The 18,720-nt window shown below is 38.1% G+C and overlaps 1 protein-coding gene across 1 annotated transcript in view; it reads right to left on the reverse strand.

The window, feature by feature from the left end:
* Positions 1 to 1,777: 1,777 nt before the first annotated feature.
* LOC135636219 (clathrin heavy chain 1-like) overlaps positions 1,778 to 18,720 on the reverse strand; it is a 32,618-nt gene continuing 15,675 nt past the window's right edge. Inside the window, exons 3-30 of the mRNA XM_065147849.1 lie at positions 15,112 to 15,200; positions 14,920 to 14,998; positions 14,685 to 14,812; positions 12,483 to 12,581; positions 12,266 to 12,374; positions 11,543 to 11,622; positions 11,232 to 11,459; positions 11,081 to 11,146; positions 9,668 to 9,784; positions 9,219 to 9,416; positions 8,991 to 9,107; positions 8,656 to 8,715; positions 8,322 to 8,408; positions 8,074 to 8,157; positions 7,859 to 7,993; positions 7,724 to 7,786; positions 7,537 to 7,641; positions 7,331 to 7,443; positions 6,974 to 7,226; positions 6,674 to 6,810; positions 6,312 to 6,590; positions 5,199 to 6,201; positions 4,599 to 5,084; positions 4,309 to 4,479; positions 4,043 to 4,228; positions 2,672 to 2,794; positions 2,447 to 2,557; positions 1,778 to 2,350 (exon numbers count right to left, since the gene is read on the reverse strand). Coding sequence (XP_065003921.1) covers positions 2,189 to 2,350; positions 2,447 to 2,557; positions 2,672 to 2,794; positions 4,043 to 4,228; positions 4,309 to 4,479; positions 4,599 to 5,084; positions 5,199 to 6,201; positions 6,312 to 6,590; positions 6,674 to 6,810; positions 6,974 to 7,226; positions 7,331 to 7,443; positions 7,537 to 7,641; positions 7,724 to 7,786; positions 7,859 to 7,993; positions 8,074 to 8,157; positions 8,322 to 8,408; positions 8,656 to 8,715; positions 8,991 to 9,107; positions 9,219 to 9,416; positions 9,668 to 9,784; positions 11,081 to 11,146; positions 11,232 to 11,459; positions 11,543 to 11,622; positions 12,266 to 12,374; positions 12,483 to 12,581; positions 14,685 to 14,812; positions 14,920 to 14,998; positions 15,112 to 15,200 — 4,868 coding nt within the window. The 3' untranslated portion in view covers positions 1,778 to 2,188. The remainder of the gene's footprint in view (positions 2,351 to 2,446; positions 2,558 to 2,671; positions 2,795 to 4,042; positions 4,229 to 4,308; positions 4,480 to 4,598; positions 5,085 to 5,198; positions 6,202 to 6,311; positions 6,591 to 6,673; positions 6,811 to 6,973; positions 7,227 to 7,330; positions 7,444 to 7,536; positions 7,642 to 7,723; positions 7,787 to 7,858; positions 7,994 to 8,073; positions 8,158 to 8,321; positions 8,409 to 8,655; positions 8,716 to 8,990; positions 9,108 to 9,218; positions 9,417 to 9,667; positions 9,785 to 11,080; positions 11,147 to 11,231; positions 11,460 to 11,542; positions 11,623 to 12,265; positions 12,375 to 12,482; positions 12,582 to 14,684; positions 14,813 to 14,919; positions 14,999 to 15,111; positions 15,201 to 18,720) is intronic.

Here is an 18,720-nt window from a genome sequence, read left to right on the forward strand (position 1 = left end):
TGAGAGCATGAAATATCAAATATATCAAAATACTAACATGAATATATTTTCCTTTTGTATTTATTATAACTATCTCTATAGATGTTTGAACTTAAAATATATTACTTGAATGAAGGTGAACAACATAGATACAAGGCTTAAGTTTAGACCTACAAATTTCTTTCTCAATCAAGGGTGTCAATATAATAGTAATAGCATTGGTAGTATGACAAGGAAACTAAGACCACTCGATAATGTTCTAAAAATCGACGGACATCTTTCGATAATAAATTCATGCTTTTAGAGTTTTTTATTTTTAATGTCGCATACATTGTTAAAATATATATATATGTATATAGAAATCCAATGATAGCTTTTAATATAATTTAATAATTAATTTTTACATACATTCATTCAACTTGAATCGGTGCTCTTATAGTAGACCAAAAAAGTTTAATCGCTCCATATGTCACTTAATAAATTCTCGTGAAGATGAATCATATAGTAACAATGATGTGCATCTAGAAACATATCTTTTATTGCTGTAATAATTTCAAGATTTTTATCATTGATAATGCATAAAAACTCATTAACAGACAATTTATTTTCTCGACTCAAAAAAAAAAAAAAAAAAACCGACATGTGCTTCACTATAGTAATCAAACAAACATTCATTCCTTTGATAGCCAAACACTTTAAACTCATGAATAATAAAGTATTATTACCCTGATGTATGATCCATTGAAGTCCACCAACTTCATAGGATGTGATTTCAAAGCAGAAATATGTTCTTTTACATGAAACATCTACTCCAAATATTTTTTTATCATCTTTCCAGTATATTGTTTATTGGCAAAAACTTGTTGTTTGATTTGTCCACAGAAGAGCAACCCTCTTGTTTCGTTGAAGAAGAGATCAACACAAAGTAATTTAGGAAATATAAGAGAGAATCGAGAAATTTATTGAACTAGAGCAGATCGATTCAACTGAATAGAACCAAGCAAGCCATAAATTCAACCTTAGTCCCAAGTCATTTAATATAAAAAGTGAGGACGTTTCTATGAACATCTCTAGTCTTCTTTTGTTTTTTAATACAAAGACACCACCCAATAAAAGATCAATAGTGAAACTTTCTCTGATTAAGTTGTCCTTGCATTAAAACAAAACAATAAAACAAGACTAGTCATTCCTCTACACAAAATTGAACTCAAGAGGATCTAACCATAGTTTGTGGCACAACAATAATCTTAAAAATATCTGTGAAAAACTGTAACATCCAGAGGAAACTCAGTGCTTTTGGTTTATCATGTTAATGATAACCTCAACATCAAATTCCAGCTCTAGCTAATTAATCTTCCCTTTGTGCAGAGAGGACTCACTCTTGATAGCAACCAAGTCTCGACGATAAATTTAAGATGCTAAGTCAAACTTGATAATGGACAAAATCATATGCTGCATGATATGAATGATGACATGCCAAAACTCAATACACATGCAAGAGATGATACTGATCAAGAAACAAAGACAGCTTTTTACCGAAGAATGATTATATTCAAATTTTTGTCCAAACAACGACTGAAGTAAGCAAAAAATCAAGAGGATCAGACCGATTTCCCATGTTGCACCATATAGAGTTGGTCCATCGTGACAAAAGAATAACCTTAAAATGATCAACTCCACGATGAACATACGAGGATATGTGACACATCGAGCCATGAAACCAAATCCATGGCTCCACTCCGATATTAAAATCACACATTCCTCAAATACTGGCTCAAATTTATACGCAAACAGTGAATGAGAGTCCAGAGAAGTCTATTTGCTATAAACTACTTGCAGATGAGCACCAGTCAGAACGTTATTTCATAGGCACCTTACAAGATCCATGAAAGATATACAGACGAGCTATCTCATACAACCTCAAGAAATTCAACCTGCGATAAAAGGGTACAACTGCTATTTCACTTATTATGTACACAAAGGAAGCCTAGAAATGCTAAATAACATGAAAACCTATACTTATGCCATCCAGCTACCGTCCATCCTCTGTTCTCTAAAGCATAATTCATACAGAAACTTAATGCGGAGCTCCACATAATCACAAAATGCCTGGAATAAACAAAGAGATTGACAAGATAATGGCATTATGAAGATATGTGCCCAACATACCCTGGATTCTTCCTGGTAAACACTCTCCTACAATGTTCTTTCAGTACGTTCCCATTGGGGGCATACCAAATGGCGGCACCGGGGGCATCCCCATACCAGCCATAGGTGGTGGAGCTGGATAAGGTCCACCCATGCCAGTAGCACCCACACCAGGTATTGGTGGAGCTGGCAATGCAAGGGGTAGCAACTGTGCATACATATTCTGCAAATGAGAGATGAATATCATTGCTAGGCAACAGAAAAAATAAAGACAAAATAAATTACAGAATAAAGATCGTCAAGAATGCACCAAACATGCCTGCTGAGTAACCAAATCCTTTTCCTCTTTTTCTTTAACTTTCACTTCATTCTGTGCTTCAATCTTATCTTTAATAAGCTCATCAACCTTGCTAGTATACTCACGAATAAACTGTAGATATGCAACAATCACATCAGAGTTGACAGGATTCAGAAAGATATGTACATAAGTTACTGAGGTTCGAAAAACAACCCAACTGCATCCACAAGGATATACAGCAATCACCTGCAAGAGGTATGGAAAAGCAAAATCCAGCATATTGTTCATCCAGGCAAGCTCAAGGGCAACATCAGGACGGATCAAGTCATAACAAATAAAAAGACATGAAGAAAAGCATTCCTTCTTTCCCTGCCATAAATAACCAAGAAATCATCAGGATACCATCGATGCACAGTTAATAGCAAATGGAAGAGAGTGCACAGATATAATCCAAGCACAATTATAAGTGAATGGATAAGGGAAAAGCTTGTTTTTCTAATTCTAATTACAGCATTTAGTTATGTCTAATGTTGAAATGATAACATTAATCCTACAGAGGAAATAAAGGCATTTGAATTTGTTTATGATTAATATAATATCTAGAACTTGCTCTTCTTACCCTAACACTACCGGCCCCCAGAGATCATGGCAAATAACAGTTTAGACTGAACAGTGAAAACAAGGATACGAAAGAACCACTAAATGGCGACAAGCAATCAGGGATTCTTGTAATCACGAATTATTAAACATAATGCAAGCAACTGTTATAATTACAGAACCAGCCGACATCAACTTTGTATACCAGCTTAATTAAACATATGAGAACATCATTCATTTGTTTCACATTACATTATGCTTCCGTATATTATTTCAACTGAATAGCACATCTGAAGATGACGATTTGGTCTCTGGTTCCTGCAATGACATTATTGAAAAAAAAAAATTTCTTTCTTACCCACTTAGTCATTGGTCAACACACTGGACTAAATTATGAAAATAATCCCTGTTTTGCATAGGTTCTGGTTCTACAACCATTCTACTCCCAAATCGAACTGTCACATGTATGATTTAAAAGGGTAAGGACAATGCTGGTAGGAAAAGTACAAGGCACTCAGTTTACAGGCTTCAGCCAATCCAGAATGTGGGGAGTGACAAACATACGCAATCATCCCATTGCATGTAGATATATAGGTTGTTTCTGTAACTCTTGACACCGAAGACTGCAATGAAGCAACTTGATGCCACGCATCAAATGGCAGCACATAACAGACTCCTTTCTTTATTGACATGAAAACCATTCATATAACATGGTATCCACAATAAGTGAACATGAAGTAACATAACTATTTTGATATCTGATTAGAGGAGGTTTCTTTCAAATAACCAACTACAAAGTCATCAAATTCAACAATATAATCAACAAAAAAATAAATAAATCCAAATAAAAAGGTAGCTTCAATTTGGCAAGAACCGAATAAGATGATTGAGGAACAAAATTTGAATATAGCTGAGGAAATGAAGAGAATTCCTTCCATATATGACAATGAGTACAGAACAGTAAAAAATATCAGCACATCCAAAGGTTGACAAATAGGTGCTAGTTATCAAGCCCAGTACCTTTTCGATAAAATAAACAAGCAGCTCTTTAGAAAGTTCACGATCACCAGACTGTGAACATGTCTCCATTGCATCTTTGTATAGGTTGTCCTTCTTCAATAGTGCAATGGATTGCTTCCATCTTCCTGCTTTCTTGTAGATATATGCAGCGATACGTCTCATCTCAAGAAGCTCATGCTTTTCAATCTAGTTCGTAAAATACTCATAAGGACTCAAGACTGCACCATAGTATTGCAATTCAAAGTAAAAGAGTAGGACAAATTTACCCTCTGGGCGAGGCCTATCTGATCAAAGTTGTCATGCGTATCAACTGATTCCCGTAGCCTGTCATAGTCCTCCTCCTCGACATAAATTTCATTTAGTGCCTCGTTAACTGCAGCTACATTGTTACTTTGAACTGCAACCATGTATGGCTTGACAAGATGCAAGTGACCAGCCTGGTACATGCAAGGGTTTAGTTATCCAGATAACCTAACTTTAACCATACAGTAGCCGTATATACCCTTCACTATGAAAGTTACGATGGTGAAAGTAAATTATGAGTACAGATTTACACCTTCCGCATAATATCTACAACACGAGTGTGGTCCACACGAAGAGCAAGTACATGCAAAAGATCATTAATCAGGTCTGGATGTTCTTGCAGGTAGAAATGCACTGCCTTGTAATAGAGCTCAACATTTGCAACTTTAATAACTACATCTTTAAATTGCATGTGATCCCATGCATCTGGAGAATGGTTCATAATAGTTGTGGCGGCATTGTCAAACTCATCATACTGAATATACAGATAGGTAAGCTCCTGCCAATGCTGTTGCTCATCACAAACACGGATAAGCTTGGGAATATTAAGGCGAGTCAAAAAAAGTTTAATGTGCTCCATAAGTTTCTCTGGTCGATATCTAGCATACAAGACTCCTAACTCCGTGAAAATACCCATGTGTGCGCGTTCCAATCCAAGGCCACTTTCCATGAGAGAAATTAACTCATTAAAGCAGCCTCTGTTCTGATAATAATCACTGACCTCTTCCAAGTCATCCACCTGAAGTGAAAATTTTAGTGATTAGGATCCAGTAGGGAGGATGAGGTCCCTAGATAACATAGTAGTGACAAGAAACTAGATTGAGAAAAGGTTTTTACTATAAATTCATATTACCTGGATGATGATATTTAAACCACAAATTTGTGCCAAGCGGAATTCCTCAGCATCAACACAAGCAAAACAGACTTCCTTCCATGTCTTTGAGCTATTTGCTTTTCGAGCAGCATCCACTGCACCCTGGAACTGTCTGAGCTTGACCAACGTACTAGCTAGCTTTGCCCAGTTGGAAATGAAAGTAAATATGATCTTGGCAGCTTCATAAAGGGCATCATCAAACAAGTGATCTCCAACATTTTGGAGATTAGCAACGTTGGGCATCAGAATGAATTCCTCAATTTCACCCAGCCTATCAATCTTTGCATAAGCATATATGAGTTCACTATCCACTTTTGGTTCCTTGACCGTTTGCCTTACCATCAATAAGTATTTCACCAAGTCATGGTAAATGTTTGAATCTTCTGCAGCCCGAATAACATCTAGGAACTGAGTAGCATCATCCGCTCGAATAAATGACTCAATTGCTTCACTTACTAACCCTTCCCGTAATTGAGCTTTGCCCACCTGACTCCATACAGAATCTTCTTCTACATGGAATGCAAATTCTACAGCCCGCTCTATGCTTTGGATGTTGTCCAGGAGGACATTAACAGCCTGCACATTTAAGTTGAATTTTTTAAAAATGGCAAAGGCTTCCTCGAACAGTTGAGCTTCAATTGCCACCTCACCCACTGCAGGGCCATCAAAGTTGTCCAATCTATTTATGTAATCCATGACCCTAGATGGATCTGCTTTGATGGAAGTTAAGATCAAAAGGTTTTGCAGATTGAAATTCCCACTAAAGGCTGAATTCTGGAGCACAATCTTTTCAAGTAATTCGATCAGTTCATGAGGAAGATCAGCAGTCATGAAAGCCTTAACAGCTGCAGAGACTTGCTCCGGGTTCTTGCTTTCAGGCAATGCAGTAGAAACAACCTGATCAATAAGCTGCCTTCTGTATTCATTTTCAGGAACAAGAACTTTCTCCCATAGATCAGCATCCATTCTTTCAACAACATATCTGTCACAAAAGAAAGATAACAAATCAATTAAGACGGACCATAATGATAAAAAAGAAGATAAAGATAGATGCTTCTAGTACAAATAAGTTGAAAGAAAAAAGAACGATACCTAGCCTGTAACTTGAACAATGAATTTTTATTAGTGACATTTATTAGTTCATCATCACATTGACCTCGTCTGTATGCAACAACTGCAAGCGTGGGGTCCCGCTTTTCACAATATTTACCCACTACACGTGAATCATAATACGGATTTGTAGTCAGAAAATGCTCTGGGTTATTATTACTGTCTATGATAATCATTCCTAGAGCATTGTGAACATGTGCATCTTGGCTTCCTTCACTCACAAGATGTTCCAGAAATTGTGTGAGTAGCCGCAGACGGTTCCTGTCAGGCCATAATGCAGCAAACACCAAAGATATTAGTTAAGAGAGTTTATTTCAATAAGTAAAGCATGAGATGTCACATACCTCTTCTCACATTCAACCACAAGAGACTCAACTGGAAGGAGAGAACGGACAGAAAGAATCAGACCTTTTATAAAATCTTCAGGACACTCATCATCTAGCAGCTGTCCCACCACTAAAGGTGCATTACCTGGGTTCACCTATAATAGATTAACACAGCAAACTGTTAATCTATGAGATCTGATAGTTCCAGTGAACTAGCCATGACCACAGCAATCTTTTTTTGTCCCAAGTGGCTATATAATGAGTGTAAACAGTACTGCAGAAAATAAAAATGGCAAAATGGTGAAAAGATCATCTTACTTTCTGGACATAACCTTCAATATATCGAAGCATATTGTTTGTGTACAAAAAGTGAGTTAAATCAGGAACAAAACCAAAACGGTCGCAAACATTTATCAAAGGCCTTGCATCAGGAAGTTTGGCTTCCATCAGGAAATTCTTTGTTTTCTCTGGATCATAGAAGTTGGATTCTCTTGTTACACGTTCAACTTCTTTTATTTGACCAGTTTTGGCTGCTGCCTCAATATACTTAAAGTGTATATCTGGATCTTCACTGTTTCAATTAATACAAAGAAATATGTGGAAAAGAAAAAGGTTAACAACCTAGTCATAGTACTAAACTTCCCATCTAAATACATTGCATGTCAAACCAAGTACCTGGAACTCAAGTATGATCCTAAGAAGAAGTAAAGACCTTCATAGGACTTAAATTGCTCAAATAGTTTAATACAAGCATCCACACCTAACTGCTCAGAGTATTCTTTGGCAGTCTGAAAAAACATAAGATCGTCATAAGTAGATATTAGTTAAGTGATCAATCATCAAATTATTCTACAGTGTGAGAAAACTAAATAAAGTTATACCTGAACAATTATCTGAAGGTTTGCTCTCAAATTCACAAGCAAAAGGTCCTTCATGCATTCTAAAGCCCACTCTCTGGAAAGGGTCCCAAAGAACTCCACAAGTGCCTAAAAACCAGTAGATCTATTCTAATACCAACCATAAATCTATATATATATATATATATATATGTAACCATAGATCACACACCTGTGGCTCGATGGCATGGGTATTCACGATGACACGCTTAATATCAAGCAGCTCTGTGTAATGCTGTAATAGAATTGGTTTAATAAATTGTAAGAAGAGAACTCAGTTCAAGATAACTACTGAGAAGCATTTAACCTGAAGGGCTCGCATATATAGGCCAGCCTTTTCACATAGCTGAGCTATTTGAGGACGATCATAATGACTAAACATTCCATTAGCTAATATAGCATCTGCAACATTAGGATATGTCACCAAATTGATCTCCAGAACCTGCAATGCTGACAATAATTAGGAAAATAACTGAGATGAGCAAGAAGACTACTTAACAAACATAACCATGAAAGCATCACCTTAGTTTGAAGAAAGGCATGCTCAGGTAGATTTGGCTTTAAGACATCTAACAAAAAGGCGGTTGCCTCTCGGATCATATTTCTCTAAAGAAAAACAATTATACCAAGAAAAAAAGAACATATTTTTAGCATCTACTAAATAAACTAAAGAGTTAACCAAGTAAAATATGTCATGCTATGCACTTTTTAAAACACTGGTTAAGTATTTCAGAAGAATAAGACAAAGAACCCCGACAAAATATATAAACCTGAAGAAAGATATCAGTAATTGTATTATAATCCACTGGACAGCCACCCTCCATTTGAGACATCATAAGAGCAAAATTAACTGCTCCCTGTAATGCAAAGGTATCACTAAGTCAATAAGTCAAGACTAAAATGGAAATTTAGACAAGAATGAATAAGTGGATTTAAGGCTTAAAAAAAACCATGGTGCATGTAGATTATGGAGCAACTCAGAAGACAAATAATAATATAATATATCATACTAAATAATGCAGAGGTCAAAGGTCTATTAGCAATAAATTATAAGAGTATCTTCAATACCATCAACAGTTGATTAGTCCAAGAACAGAATCTTACCTGAGGATCTGACCTTAAAATTGTTTGCAGAAGGAAAAGGTAATCTGGCACGTATCCCACCTGCATTCAGGAGTGTATGATCATCACTTTCAGGTGGCCATTTTACAAAAGCTTTCTTCTGCAGAGAATTAAAAATGCATATGAATGTTGTAATTCCCCTCTTCCCCTTCTACTCCACCCTCACAAGTTGTGTGGCTTACAGGCGCATGAGCTCTGGTTTGTGTGGTTGCACATGCATAACATTTGCTGCTGATATGCACAGATATTCCACAAAACAAAAAAAATTCAAGCATGTGCTTTAGTAGACATGTTCTGAAACAATTACCAAAAAGTACCTGCTTTGAATAGATAAGTATCTTGTCAAACTCTCTTCGTTCAGCAAAAGCAGCAACAACTTTTGGGGTAGCCCTTGCTTTTATATAGATTTTTAGTGCTAGATCATTGTCGACAGTCTACAGGTGGAAGGGTGATCGAAGTTGAAAAATAGAGAACAATAGTGTCTGAATCTATGATACAGTAGTAACAGAAAAAACAGCTTTCCCTATAGAAAGTCACATATCTACCTTGACAAGATCCCCCAGTTCTTCGCTGCACTCAAGCTTGTCTTCAGCCAACCAATTTTCCAATAGATTCTTTTTGTTCTGATTTACAACAAGGCGAGATAACTCCAAAGACTCAAAGGCATTTAGTTTTCCTCTGGTTAACAATGTTCCAAAGTACTGTAGAAGAGGAGGTGTCTGTCCAGCTTGCACAGGAACACTCTGCACAGTGTATAAAGACACTCAAGTAAATGGTGCACCAAGCCTCAAGCTGTAAAGCATTTCAAGATCTGGTCTGAGTGAATACATAACTTTTCTTTGTCAAGAGTATCTATTAGTAGAAATAGACAAATGATTCTATTAAACTGTAGAAAATAAAAAAATTCAAATGATAACAAATAGGCTGGCTATACAAGTTCAATGCAAAAAACCAAAGAAAGAGAGAGAAGAATAAAAGAACAGAATGCAAGTACTTGAAATTTTGCCACAGTCTCCGGAGTTCTCAGGATGTCTTGTGGAGATTCAGCAGCTAGTTCGGCAGCCTCCTTGTATTTTGTCTGGGAAAACAATTCTTGGAACCTCTGCACAACCTGATGGTGCACAAAACTAATTAGGAATGTATTTACATCAATCCTGGAGGCTTTAAAACTTGGCTGCCAAAGGAATTCCAGTGTAATAATACACGTTACTAAAATCTTCTACAAGGACTGTCGTGCCATGCTGACTGGTGGTATCGGTCCATGGGCAGACTAGTACATGCTGATTGGAACTGGTATATCATATGTTGGTACACCGGTATGTACCAGTTTTTGGAGAAAAGGTTAAAAATTACTGAAAATTCACAAAAAATCTTTTTTAGGTTTCTTATCCTAATTGAATAGTAATTTTATTATATTTAATTAAGAATAGAGTGTATATGAGGCATAAATAAATGCATAAGGCTATGAATAACCTTGAATACCCCATTTTGGGCCAAAATGTAAGACAATAAACATAACTGGGACAAAGGCAAGAGAATAAACTTAATCACGTTTAATCTTTGTAAATATGCATTAGTAATGCCTCTAATTATATGAAATGATATAAAAACAAAAAGAAGCTAAATACCTTCAAATTTGAGGGAAATTTCACTAGATCCTGAGTTCTAATCCCATTTTTATCCAAATCAATATCTTGATTACCACTAATTGTTGATTAGGAACTTTAATTACAAGCGAGAGTGTGAGGAAGAGTGAGAATGAGAGATGAAATAAAAGTGACTAAGAGTGAGTGAAAGAGGGAGGAAGGAGGGTATTTAAAGCCCCAAAAGAAGCCCCAATGATCAATTTGACCGTTCGGGTCAAACTTGACCCGATTTACCCGTATCAACTGATACATCACCCGAACCAATCAATACATAACCTTAAAATCTGCATACCCCGAAACGGGCTGGTCCACATACCAGTTAGCTTGCAGACTGGGCCACCCATTTCAAACATTGATCTTCTATTTATTGGTAACAATTTTAGGGGAGTCTCTAGAGGTGAGATTTTGAGTTCAATTAGTGTCCTCAATTCCCTATATGAGTATAGCATAAGTTAGACAAGTTATTTTACTAATAAGATTCGTATTTAAAGAATAGGACAGGTTTCTTTTTGCAAATTTTATAGGGTGACAAGATCTACTCTTTTTCCCATAACTCCTATAAATAAGTGAACTTATAAAACCAAGAGCCACGGTTAATTTTTCTTTCTTTACAATTTTTGTTATCCTTCCTACTCCCATATTCTCATGGAAGCCTATTCCCTGACGAAAAAGATTAGCTCCCTGATATATGCACGTATGTAACAAGTGAATTTTTACATTATAAAGAAATTACATGGAAAAAACTGGAACTTGTGATTTACCAAATTTTCTGCCCCTGGAAGATTTCCTCTTTTAGCAAGGCTAACAGCAAGCTCCAGATTATTCAACTGCAACAAGCACGACATACTAAAAAATATTTCAACATCTGCCATAAGATTGAATGGTCCAACTAATAAATACTGATGTGCTTACTTGACAGCTGACAAACGGCACAATGGTTGCTTCATTAACAGTAGCCAATAAAACCTGTCCTCTCCTATTAATAGCATAAAATCCACCAATTGTTGAAGCCTCCGCGGTCAAGAATATAGGATCTGGACTAATTCTATTTCTGTACACTGCTGTTGCTGTTTCAAGATCATATACAAATAACAGACCGAGCTTCGTGATCACATATATCAAACTATACTTATGTGAGATCTGGAAAAAAAAAACGTATATATGTTAATACCAAATCAACAACATCTACTGGAGACTACAAGAATAGAGATTCTATTCATTACCTGCATTGCCACTGGGAAATCATCAGCAAAATCTGGTGGAAAAAATAAATCTGCCTGTTTCTTGGTGAAGCCTGGTTTACCTGAAAAAGGAACTTACGCTTCAGAACATAGGTTAAAACTAGTAAAAAGAAGGAAAACAGAAAACCTTCAGAAAAAACCAGTTGGTACATTTAGACTAAGTTCATGAATTTGCACCAAAGAAGTTACTTGGTGACTGAAGAAACACCAAGAAAGGAGGGCGAAAGCAAGGAGGTAACTATAGCTTTTATAGAGAGCACTTGGAGAAAAGATGTCCCATCAGGGAAAAAGGACTTTCTGATATTTGCTCCACTGAAAACTGTTTTCTACAGTGACAAGCTTCAAAATATTAGGGAAACATTACTTCTTAATTCCCGCAAACACCAGGTGAACAAGAACAAAGTTAACTAATTTTTTGAAAGACTCCATTTGATTCCAACAGAAAGTGCTTTACCTTCTCCAATTTCTTTTTAGGAATGTAGAAATGAAAAACATGTTTCTAATACTAGTAGCATAATCATAGTAGAAAATCCAAGGCTATATGAAAATGATTGCCATCTGCAATATCTTCTATAGATTTTACAAGATTCTTTGCAATCAAACATATAGCTTCACAAGGGAAAATTAAAAAAACTGCATTATTCAAAATTTTCAAATAGCAATTTCCAAATTCAGAGGACAAGCATATTCAGAATTTTATACAACCTGGTTGGGCTCCCAGTTCAATCACATGCAACTTAGAGGTAATCTGTCCAGCGTTAGTGGTCTTTGAGGCAAAACAAATGAGAGTGGAGGGGTTTTCTTTTCCAACAACCTGTTTACAATATAAGTTCAAAAATAATACAAAAGGAAAACATAAAATGAAACAAGCAAGCACATCAACCAAAGGAGAATATTAAAAAATAATAATCAAATTAAAGACCTTAAATGTTGCAAAAGATGCAGCATGTGCTTCAAGTGCCTGACTGCGCTGCTGTTCCACTGAAAAAAGCTGCATATTTCCTTTCACCAGTTGGGGTCTCTGCAGCACCAAATGTATGGCATGGGATATGAAGTTAGTTCACTTAGAAGAGTAACTACAGCACATAAAACAAAAAAAACTGGATGTCAAAGTTGGAAGAAACGGGGTATTCCTAAATGAAGAGATGAACTGATGAAGTGAAAACAGCATAAATGCAACAAAAGGCAACCGAAGTCTGATAAAGATTTTATTATTGATGAACAACAACAACATGGAAGGCTAGCTTTCTGAAGTCAAGCAAGAAGATACTAAGAAGACTGCCATGAGCATATTAAAAGATGGTCACAAATTGAATGACATGTAATTTTTTAGCTGACCTGTTGCTTGTCTATACCCCACCTCAACCATGCAGTTCAATTGCTAGAAACAAGAAGATGTAAACAAAATAATGAAGAAATCAATCCAGGTACAAGTCTTTCTTAGAACTCCCCAATATACTAACATCAAAATTTTCCATCCTTTTAGTCAACAAATGAAAGTTCCATTTCACCATCAAGCTTGCCCAGAAAACCTGCATCTAGCATATTCTCTAGTAATGCCAACACATACAACTTTATTGACAAGCTAATGCAACACATACAACCTCTAGCATTCTCTAGTAAGAAGAGCCTTCTTTCTAGTATTCTCCAACATAAGGAGTCCTAATATCATGTTAACTCTCGCTCAAGTTATTTAGTATTTCCAACTCAATATCAATCTTCTATTCTGCATGTTGGTTATGAGGCTAATTTACATGTCTAGTTAAAACTTCCATTATAAATAAGATCTACATATGGGTCCCCTGCCTCCTGCGTGGTCGCACCTTTTTTTATCTTTTTAGGCTTCATACCAAGTGATACTCCATGGACTTGTGGAGCTAAGCGATACTACATCGTCTTATGCCAATAGCATTCTAATTTTTAATCACACCTTACCGCTATTCACCATGTCTTAGAAAACACTTTGTACATGGTCTAATTGAGCACCAGTATAATGGAGAATTGTCATATACTGAAGTGCTGTAGTTACAGATTCGGATGACATACCAGTCAATCTTTAGTGGGCCAACAGGTGCAGTAAGAAATAGTTAGTTACAAGTAATTTAAACCTTACTCTGGACACATTCATTTGTAGCCAACATTTAGATCATTTAATTACTTCTTGCATTTATTCAGTCTAAGATACAAAATGATGTGCTCAGTTGAGTGGAGTCTGCTTTTTTCAAATATGTCAACTCCTCAAAGATTGTTTGGATATATAATTAGCATTCTTTTTTTTCTTTGTAGTAGAAGAGTAGCCTAGAACACAAGGCTCCTACCAATTCAATATCTTAGAAAGTATGCATCCTTAACCTTGTATAGAGAGAGGCTATTTTCGTGACTCAAACTCTAGCCATCTAGTTCACAAAGATATCATTCTTCTTTGAATACTCTTTTATTTGTCACTTGTCAGCATCATTCAAGCATTTCCTCACTCGTATGGTGTCAGCCATATAAAATGAGAAGGCTTATGGAAGATATGGTGGGATCCTATGACTGATCAACCAAACATCAATCCTCCAAAGGTAGAAACCCAGTTCCTAACAGGAAATCAAGGGGCAAGAGATGGATTTCCATAAAATCTAAAATATAGCTAGCAGTTAAACAAATCAGTGAATTGGTTGAAGCTCAAGTTTGTTCCAAGAGGCTAGAAGAATTGAGAAATAACAAGTAAAGGAACCACATTCATCCCAAAGCCAATTCTAATTCAAATCCATCATTCTATATCTGTTATTGATTTGGATTTATTAATCTTTACCTGCCAGTAGAGGTTACTTATCTGTGTAGTTGAGGATGTAGCAAAATAAAATTACTGATTGTTCAGCTTTGTGGTTGCAGTTTCAAAAAACTAATGCTTTTAATAAAAATCAGAGGAAGACATTACATTTCATAAACCCAAAGTTCTATATCCAACATGACATACTTATGCAAACAAAAAATAAAGAAATGCCAACAAAGCTCAAGATGAACTGATGAAGTATTACAAACAACAGCAAAATTGCATAACAATATGCAAAGAAGTTATTTGACCAAAAGAATGTTTTATAAATTAAATTCAGTGCAACCAGATGGTAAGTCAGCAGACCTCAGGAGCTCCAGGTGCAATTCCAATGAGAACAAGCCATTTTTCTGAGGGATCGCACCGATAGTTGATGATTTGATTGTTTGTTAAGTTAGCTGCCCTATCAAACACCTTAACAGGCTCACTGTCACCTGGATTTGAGGGAAAACAACACAGATTTCAAAATTCACAGCATGACAATAATGGTTAACTAATTTGATTCAAACTTGGAATGATTCATTTCGCAGATGAGGTTTACCTTCAATTGACCAGTGATAGACTGAAGCTTGTGTAACTAGCCCCAACATTTTTGGGTTAATCCACTTCCAAAAGACAACCTGCACATGTTCCAAATTAAATAAAGAATTCAGCTCTTCAAAGATTACAGACCAAAGGAAATAACAAATGAAAATTGGGGCAATGGAAGCATTTAAATTCATTCTAATTTTACCTGCTCAGGCATCTGATGAGATTTTATTTTAGTCTTCTGTTCAATATTGAAAATCTGTAGATGATCCTGCATGGTTCCCTGTATTTGTGCTGCATATCCCCAAAGACAATAGACTAAATAATACCAGTTCAAACATAACAATAGTACGACAAAAGAAATTTCAAAGAACCTCCTCTAACAACCCCCAAAGTAAGTAATGTTTCATTTCACAAAAGCTCTCCATTAAAGAAAATCCCAGAAGGTATATTTCTAGTTGTAAAAATTCTAGTGGCAAATGTTACAAGCATCTACCTAATACTTTACAATAAATATAGCAGCATAAACATTCTGCTTCTGTAACCTGCTTTGAACAGTCAATAATCAAGAAGTTGACTGCAAAATAACAGATATACCATAAAGATATGCTGATGAGCATTCCAAAGAAACAATATACGAAAAGATACCACATTTATAAATAAATATAGATATGATTTTATATACATTACATGTTGTGACAAGGTCAAAGAGCCTCAAGAAGTCAAGAAACATATTTAGGTTGTTTACACTCTCCTTATTCTTGTTTCTTTTTTCTTTCCTCCATTTCTACTTTAAATGAAAACTTCACCCATTGCATTGCAAACACATGAAATTAAAAAATCAGCATCATTATAGTCATGTTTGTGCATTTCAAAAAAGAATTTCCCTGTGTTGGGACCAAGGTCTGTCGTACCGTACCGTACCAGCATTTCGACCCGGGCTCGGTACCGGTACGGTACGGTATACCGCTCAGTACACCCAGCTGTACCGAGCACTGTAGCACTGCTACAGTGTACTACTATAGTGCTACAGTGCTCGGTACGGTACAGGGCGGTCCACGTACCGCTGGCCTGTCGAACCGGTACGTACCGGGCGGTACGGTCCGGTATGGCAGACCTTGGTTGGGACAAACTATGGAAGAAGCTTATGATAAAAAACAAAGAAGTCATATATTAGCAAGGTTTTACATACCGAAGCGTATCGCTCGATACAGATAATATGTATTGGTCCGATAAAAGACCGGTATGGGCGGTACATCAATATAACCTAGTGTACCATGTTGTTATGGACTTCGCTGGAATTGCCTAAGTCGTGAGGCACTCTTGCGGCAAAGACGCGAATTTAGCTTGCGTTGCCTAAGTCGTGCTTCGCCCTTGCGATTTGCGTCCGCAAAGATCAGCCCACTAGGTCCCGAAGGACCTGTAAAAGAGAAAGTTGATTACTTCGAAGAACGAGCGATGGACAAGTCCCGACATCTCGCGAAAAGGGGAAGCTTTACAAGCAATTCAGCGAGCACCTTGCGTGCACAAGAGAAAAGAGGGAGAGGAGGAAAACAAGGACTTTAGAGGGTTGAACGAACAACTGCAAGTCCACAAACAACTGCTCACCGGGTGCCGGGCGTGACAACAAGTTCCCGTCAAGGTAACCTGCAAACTTACAAAAGATTGTTCAATGCCCGACACTATACTGAAGCCCCATCCCCCATTGTAACGGACAAACTTCTAAACAAGATGTTGGATGTAATGCTTATGTCTGTCCGTTGTCTTTTGGCATGTTCATGCCTTGTACAGCAGGTAGAGGGGCGGCCGAAGGCTAAATAGTCCCATGTTAGTTGGGTTGGTGGCCTCTTTAGGCTTGTAAATAAAGGTTGTGTCATGTGAACACGAGCGAGAGCTTTTCGGTCTGTAATGGATCATTTTACCCTTTGTTGTGCAACTATTCAGAGCTTGTAAAGTCTGTTTGTAATTTGCATTGTCTATGAAGTATTTTTCGGACATGTTTGCTTGTGGATCCCGATTGAGGCGTTCTCTTTAACCCGTTCTCTCTTTTGTTAGTCCTAAGGGACAATGGGAGGCTTCGGGGAGGCTGACCTTTGCGGACGGATGCGCGAGGGTGCCGCACGCCTTAGGCAAAACCAGCTAAGGTCGTGACATTATGGTATCAGAGCGGGACAAGCACTCATAGAAACACTTGACATGCAAACATGGGGGACCTAGCGGGGCTGCGTTGAGGGCAGTCAGCATGCGCGACCGTTTGAGGGAAAACGGGCATGGAGATGTAGGGAAAAGAGTCGCTCAGAGGAGCGGGCATCTAACATTGGCATTCAGAGGAATGGCCAACCCTTCGCGCAAAAGGCACCACGAGAACAGGCAAGCTTGGAAGAATCCGGAGCGCACAAAGGTTGGGATGGCTGAGTTTGAGCTACGGCTCAACGTTGACAACTATACTTGATGGTGCTCTAGGCAAGCGAGGCGCTTGGCAAGAATGAGACCATCCAAGGTGGAATGAGTTGCTCAACGACCAAAAGAGTTATGCAAAGCTCACAGAGGTGAGGGGAATTGCTAACTCGAAGAATTTGGTACTCATGCATGGGCTTGTATGCGGACGATAGAATGTTCGTGGCCATCCCAAGGCGACCGAAACTCGGTGCCATGGAGCATTGAAACTTTCTCTTCGGCATGTGAAGGATACGTCCGTCGGAGGCTGAAGTGTGCAACGAGTTCAACATGTTGCTAGGCCTTGAGGGGTGCAGCGGGGGCTGTATTGACATGAAGTCGCAATCTAGCAAGTGCATTTGCAGGAGGCAGAACAATGCACAGTTTGTTCAGCAGATCGGAGTAGTTCAAGGGGATGGTGGTCTCTGAAACGAAGAGAGATGTTGCTCCAACGGGACAGTTATCTAGGAGGGATAAGTCTCGGCACTCCAGAGGGAGAATCATGTGAGACGGACTTCACATGTTGAGGAGGAGTACCTCACAAACAACAACTTCACGAAGCTCGATGGACTGAGCAAGCGGCGAGGAGTTATCGCATGATCTCGCTCGAGAGAATGCATTGGTGGATGCATTGCGAGATCAAGTGGGGGAGCGACCTAAAGCAACTTATGAAGGTACACTTGGAGTCGATGTGGAGATCGGACTCAAGGGAGGGCTGACCCGTGGAATGGTGGGCGCGAGGGCCACCATCGACTCAATGCAAAAACGAGGAGCGAAACAACTTGGGTGTAACTTGGCGAAGTACCCAAGCCGCATGAAGGGAGCCAGCATAGAAGTTGGAACATGGAGCAGAAGCACAGTGCTTTCCTTAGACAGAGGTCAAGGACATGAACTCTTGCAGAGGCAAGAGTAGGATCATGTTGTTCCATGGGTCCTTCTTTCTGACGGAGCGGACTCATCTTGCATGGTGCCAAAGACGAAGGGAGCTTCACGGCACATGCACCTTAACTCGGAGAAGCATTTGATGGAGGAACTAAGGCCACTCAATTTGCGGAGGCGAAGTTGGGTTCAGAAGGGCCTTAGCACGGGGCAAGAGGACGCAGAGGCGGGTACTCTTGAAGAATATGCCATAGTGTTGTCATTCAAGTTGCTATGAAGGAAGCAGTGCACAGCGGAGATTGTGCTGGTAGGGGCAGAGGCCCAGGATCCAGACAATGGTGCACAAATTACAGTGAAGTCGGTGGACTTTGGGAGCTACTAGGCGACGGACTGTCCTAGAGCGGTGCTTCATCTAGGTGTGACCCAAGAGTGGGTGGATGAAGGTCGATTGCCAAAGGAACGAACAAAATCGAAGGTGGAGGAGACCCTGCGATGTATT

Source organism: Musa acuminata, chromosome BXJ3-4 (assembly GCF_036884655.1).
Source record: "Musa acuminata AAA Group cultivar baxijiao chromosome BXJ3-4, Cavendish_Baxijiao_AAA, whole genome shotgun sequence".
NCBI classification, from domain to species: domain Eukaryota; kingdom Viridiplantae; phylum Streptophyta; class Magnoliopsida; order Zingiberales; family Musaceae; genus Musa; species Musa acuminata.